General features: G+C 34.1%; 1 protein-coding gene across 1 annotated transcript; it reads right to left on the bottom strand.

Annotated features, from left to right (window-relative positions):
• Positions 1–2947: 2947 nt before the first annotated feature.
• LOC139995165 (very long chain fatty acid elongase 6-like) lies at positions 2948–4540 on the bottom strand. The gene is made up of 2 exons (XM_072018404.1): positions 4187–4540; positions 2948–3687 (listed from the first exon to the last, which is right to left on the bottom strand). Exons 1-2 carry the CDS (start codon positions 4510–4512, stop codon positions 3138–3140), a joined length of 876 nt encoding a protein of 291 aa, XP_071874505.1. The 5' UTR covers positions 4513–4540; the 3' UTR covers positions 2948–3137.
• Positions 4541–6739: the final 2199 nt, after the last annotated feature.

Below are 6739 nucleotides of genomic sequence, written 5' to 3'. Positions count from 1 at the left end.
AGCTCTCACTGAAACCATGCCAGAAGATCGAGTTAATCACGAAATACGTCTTCCCTCGATACATATACCATCTACTTGTTAGTCCGCCAAGTGATACTGTCTTAAAACTATTAGATAGCGAAATCAGGCAGGAAATAAAGGCCATTCTCCATCTTGTGTCTTCAACTGCCACTGGTTTCTTCTATGCCCCTAAGAACTGTGGAGGGCTAGGGATACCGAGATTTGAACATATCATCAAACTCAGTATCCTTAAAAATTCTATAAAAATAAAAAACTCGATCGATCCAACAGTCTCTAGTTTATTTACCGAGGAAATTGATTCAAAATTAAAGAAAGTGGCTAACTCTTTAAGGATCAATTGGCCAACTTCCTTGGAAGATATAGAGAGGGCAAGGAAGAGGTTAAAAGGCTCTCATATTCAACTATGGGCAGAGTTAAGAAGTCAAGGGCAAGGGGTACTTGACTTCTCCAAGAACAAGTCTGGCAACATGTGGCTTAATGAATATAACCTGCTCAAGCCATCGAGATTCATCGATGCCTTGAGACTCAGAACCAACACCTTTGTACAAGAACGGTATTGGCACGGGCCGATAAGAAAATTGATGTTACTTGTAGAAGATGTCGTGTCCAGCCCGAAACCCTTGGTCACATATTAGGGTTGTGCCAATACACCAAAGGCCTGAGGATCAAGAGGCACGATGAAGCGAAGCTAACCCTCGCCGACAATCTTCAGAAGAATAATGAGGTGTTTGTGGAACCGACTCTTAAGGTGGGAGATAATCTGTATAAACCGGAACTCGTAATTACTCGTAAGAACGAGGAACGGATTCTCGTGGTCGACGTAATAGTCCGCTACGAGAATAAAGATTACCTGTCCAAAGCCGAAAAAGAGAAGGTCGACGAATACCTCCCGTGCCTGCAATATCTTAAAAGACAATTCAATGTCGGTGGAGGCCTAGTTTTGCCCGTGGTCTTGGGCAGTAGAGGGGCAATAACGCCCAATACAGGAACAAATCTAAAATTAATAGACGTACCTAAAAAAGATATAAAGACAATTATAATGAACACTCTAAGAAGTTCCTATTTTACTATTTGACTTCTATCTATTTATTTTATTTAATTGACTCGATTAACAATTTACTATTTGTTATTTTATATAATGAACATTCGCCTCATTAATTGGAGATCAATACCTGAGGTGAATCTAAATTTTAAAATCCCTACGAGGGGGCTACCTCGGAAGTATGAGCCTCTATTGAAGCTCATAGTTAATGTAAGCAATACGCCGCTATATAACGTTCGTGTTGTGGACCCCTTGGAGAGTCATGGTTGCTCGGGAGCAGGCGAGACCAAGATCTTCCCTGCTCAAGTCGCGCTCCTACCTTCCAGTGGTACCGCCGGGCGCGGCATCCATGGCCAAACAGAGTGCGGCGTCGAAGGAGCGGAAAACTAAAGATAATTAATTTAATAGTCGGCTTGCCGAATAACGATAATTTGTGCAAAGCCATAGTGACTGCCAATGTTCCAGAGTGGTGTTTAGATATCGTGGTATTAGTAAATTTTTTGAAGAAAATATACGAATCAAAATATTCCAAACGAATCAATTTTGAGAAAAAATTACTTAGAAGACGTATAAAATAATTATTTAAAGTATACGAAATAATATTGGTGACAAAAATATGTATTTCAATTCATAAAACGACAGATAAAATTGGCCGTTATGTAGCAAACATGGCACATTATGTGCGAGGACCTTTAATGCTTCAATTACTTCCCTGTAAAGAATAGGAAAAGATAGATTACGCTATTGTTGCATGACTAGTGAATACATTATCGAAAATAATATCACAGCGCAATCGCAGCTCTGTGTCATTGCTCACATAAATGTTTTAAAATAAAGGTATTTCTGCCTCCGTTTCATAGTATTGAACAAGTGCAGGTGGAAGATGTTCTCCATTCATAACACCTTGCTTAGTCTAAATGCATCGTGACTCAAAACCAAAGTTACTTTGAGTCTACGCAGTAAATAGTGATCAAAAATATTGAAACTTAATCGCACGATTAATCTTATTTGATTTTCCGCTATAGGTAGTGACGCTTGCACACAAAATATGCAAATTTTAGTCAATATTGTACCTGAATCCTTGAATATTGGCGTTTAGTATCATCGTCAGTGAGGATGAAAAATGAAATAAGTATATCGGGTACATAAACAAGAATCTGTATCCAAATTATTTGTTTCTCATAGCCCGATGCAACAACGCCTGTTATCTGTTATGCGTGGATAATCTTAAAGATGAAATATATACCAAATAATACACATACATACATATATGTTTAAAAGGTATATCAGATAGGGTAGGACAACCGAGTAGGGCATGATTCTATAAGTAAATATAACTTTGTCCTATGAAGTTTTTTTATATAAGAATAACGAAGAAGTTTAGGTGATTCAACTTAGTTGTTTCCATTACTAGTATGTAAGAATTGACAAAAAAAATTGTCTAGGAACAAATTATGCGATAAAATTGTTCAGAAATGAACGAAATATATAAATAATTTTGTAAGATTGTTAGCATTTTGGAAATTTGTACGCATCGTGAAAGCAGTAATAAAGAGAAGTCGCAAATATAAACCTCCGTTTTCCTTTTATTAATTTTTTTTTCCTTGCACGGTCGTGAATCAGGATTACATCACATACATATACACCGTTAGTTTGTTCTTTAGTTAACAAAAGCTTTTTTTACAATGAATATTTCCATTCACCATCATATATTTCTGTAATTAGACATTTCCATGAATTCTTTTTAGAATTTTTTATAAATCCTTTTCTCTTACTAACATATTCCTTAAAAATATTTCAAAGATATGCGTAACGAAATTTCACTCTTGATTTTCACTTTGATTTATTCTAACTTTTTCACGAAGAACTTTTTTGAAAACCTTCATATCCCACACCTTAACATCAAAAACACTAAATGTTTTACAATAAATAAATATCTTATAACTGGTATTATGTTACAACCAATCTCTATCGTTTTGAACTAACACAGACTTCTAAAACACGTTATAAGTGTTTTTACGAAATGTTATCAGAAAGCGTTTATAGAATAAGATTTCAAAAACTTTGATATACTTTAGCTAGTCTTTGGTTTATAACATTCCTTTCTTCCATTGACGTAAACGTTCTCTCCGACCTTGTTTTTCCGTTTGTCGGAAAGATAAACCTTGAAGAAGAAATTTCCAAATAGGATTAAATAACTGAAGTAGATGGCGAAACCAAATATAAAATTTTTACGCGTAGTGTAGCATTCAAGTCCACAACTTTCTCGATAATAGTAAGCCGCAATTGTTACAACGCAACCAATCACCATTTGTACGAGCTCCATCGCAGTAATCATCATGGCAAAGCCTTTTGGTAATTTGTATTGCATTGCTCTCAAAGTATAATAAGAATATATCCAGGAATGAACAAAGTAATTTATTACGACATACCACCTTGTGGCTGCTGTAGTCTCCTCATATGTGAACCAAGAGTAAAGAACAACGGTTAAATGATGGTAAAAATGTACAAATGTCAATGGTCGCTTTCGTAACACGATGAAGATCGTATCGCCAAATTCTGGGATCTTTGATAAGATAAATACCCATGTCCAAAAGCCAGAAACATGATCTTGCAAAAGGTGACTGAAAAGAAAATAATTCCATTCTTATTGTATATCACAAATTAACATATTTGAAACATCGATTCATTTTGTGAATATGACATATAAATCAAAGCCGTGTATTATGTTCCATACAATGAAACATATACATATGAAATAATAAGAACTTTGTTATCTTGATTTGGAAATATAATCATCCAATGTGTATAGTATAGGTCGATATCTTGCGAATTGGTAGACATAACTGATTATATCAATCATTGGAACTCATTTCGGAAACAAATTTATACGTGAAATCTTTTTAGAGAATTATTATATGAATAATATCGTAAACAACTATTAAAAATATATTTCCTATTTCACTAACGCTTTCCACATATCAATGTTCTCTAAATACCAAGCATAAGAAATTATTTCATATAACAATTCATTTCATCAATAGTGTTTCATTAATAATTATTTTTTAAAATCATCATTCATCGGAAAATATATGAAAAGGTAAAATATGAAAGTAGCATTACCTAGGTATGCAAATACTATGGTAAAAGCCATGATGTCTCAATGTAGAGAACATTTCCGGTGCTGTTCTACAAAATCCGATAATGGAGAACACTGCAAGGAATCCACTCCATAATACAAGCGGACCCCTCAAATCAAACTTTGGTCTACTCGACATATAATACTTCCCACCAAAAATTAGGATCACGTAAATAATACAGCAGTAGTAGCAGTACTGAAAATTTTTCTGCAGCCATTTTTGAGTGTCTGGGTAGAAGTATGTTTTTTCGAAATTGAAGACATGCGAGTAGGTAGGTTGTATGATCTGCAGAGAATCCCCTTTATTCATCGTAAAATATTTTTTTCACATCCACTGGTCGCAAGACAATTAAAGAAAATACACGATCTTTCGCCCACGTTGTCAATTGACTAAAATGTAAGAAGAACTGTTAACATTTTCTTTTAAAACTATGGAAATTGAAATATGTAATAAATAATGTATTAAAAACAATGTAAAATGTTCAGAACAAAGTAATAAGATAATACAAACTAATAAATTAATCATTTTTATCTATCGTATTTAATTACAATATAGTACAAAATATTATTGTAAATTATTCGTATCATTTCAAATTTAAGGTGACCAAAACTTATAGTTTGAACCATATTAGAAAATAATATTCGAAATATATGTTCTACTGTGTATGGCATAAAGGTTAAAATTTTTTGTGAAAAGAAGTAATGCAAAACATTTATCTAGTTCTTTACAAAATGTTAATTTTCTTTTAATTATACGATATAGACATTTATTCTGCTTTTGCAAAATTGCTTTGTTTTCATGAGCATCGTTGTTGATTAGAATTCGTTACGTTGTTAATGTTTAATGTTTGTTACATAAGTATCAATTAGATTACTATATTTTCATTATGATGCGGTGATTGTTATTGTAAATGTATCAAAAATATTTACGCTTTTGTTTCATATTCACATATTATGTTGTATTATGTATTTATATATTATACATTTATACTATATTTTTATACTATTTACGTTAGAATTTGAATGATCTGAATATTTTTTATTGGAACGTTCGAGTTTTGGAACTATATTGAACAGATAACGAAAATAAATATTCTAACTATATATACATGTGCGCGTATGTATGTGTCATCTGTACTCTAATATCGATATCTTATCGCAGATTATATTCTTCACAGTACCAGTCCAAAGTAAAAGAATGCTGACCCACATGAAGAATGTTTCGTACCGCGTCTATATTAGGCTAAAGCTTCGTTCATTTACAAACAATGCATGGCATCTTCTACCTAAAATCCTTGACATGAATTGTATTAAAATGAACCTTAGTTATACTTGCCGAAAATTAATTTTGGGATTTTTAAGGGAAGGCCCTTAGAACTGTATCATTGGATGAAAATTATACCGCATTGAATTTCAAAAATTTGTATTTTTGTAACTGATTTTTCTCCGTTGTAGTCTACTGTGTAGTATACATGTATACACTGTTTACGAAGAAAACGCGTCAGCGGGAGGCGTAAATTCTCGCTACGATTCGGATAATCGACGCCGCGAATTAGTCGTTCCCCTGTTTCGATTAAAAGATAACAGAGGTAGTTCAAATGAGTTTAACACTGAATTAACAGGGTTAATATAAACTTGTATATTTAACAATATTTAATATTATAATGAACACGACACAAATTATTTAGCGATGAATACAATTAGTTTGTTACATGAATTCGACCCGACTTTAGGATATCTCTCGATGTATTCGTTACTCTAAGCGATTTTAATTTTATTCGTCAGAGCCTCTTGATGCATTCCGTTTGAATTCTCAAATGATACTGATTACCCTTTCGATTTTTTCTTTGTCTTCTCTGGGAGACGACCCCCACCTCGCTTGGGTCACGCCACTGTTCACGCCTATGATCACGTAAGCCACCTTCTTTGTGTGAATAAAATAACGGACCGAATGCGAATCGACATTTCTAGAACTAGCTGCTTGATGACAAATATGTGCTTGTCGCTACATTGTATATTTTTCGTCGGTCATATAAGACGATCTGTCTGTGACACGGTAGTACCACTAGCGACGGTTAGGAATACGGCCTATAGTAAGCCTTGGGGCGTAACATACACAGTTATTCACTTAACTCGGAATCTCTGCAAAAACATTGAAAACAGCAATATTATAATACATGCGCGAGTTTACAAAGCGGTTTAGTTGTCATCGAAAGAGTTAAAATTTAATGTCGCAATAAGCAGAAGACAATCGCTGAGAAGACCAGCCTCGCGGTTTTCGTTCGACGATTTTATGTCTCTGCGCACCCCCGAAGCAAACATCGATATTCGAAAACTTATAGATGACTTGCAAACATTTAATTACAGTAGTTGGCATACACATTACGCTGTTGCTATTCTCAATGTACTCGTGAACGCGAGTTCCGAGTTACGTAGATAGCCCTGTATATATGTGTATAGAGGATGCTTATATAAGTTGGTGCCACACTTGAGGAGCGTGTAGGAGTATTCGCTAAAACCAGCAAAAACGTCTTAAT

Source organism: Bombus fervidus, chromosome 15 (genome assembly GCF_041682495.2).
Source record: "Bombus fervidus isolate BK054 chromosome 15, iyBomFerv1, whole genome shotgun sequence".
Classification (NCBI taxonomy): Eukaryota; Metazoa; Arthropoda; class Insecta; order Hymenoptera; family Apidae; genus Bombus; species Bombus fervidus.
This window is presented reverse-complemented; position numbering and strand designations above follow the sequence as displayed.

Coding starts and splice junctions, on each gene's coding strand:
- LOC139995165 (XM_072018404.1), bottom strand. CDS start 4,512: ATGAATAAAGGGGATTCTCTGCAGATCATACAACCTACCTACTCGCAT. Junction 3,688..4,186: donor CATAGTATTTGCATACCTAG/GTAATGCTACTT, acceptor TTTTCTTTTCAG/TCACCTTTTGCAAGATCATG.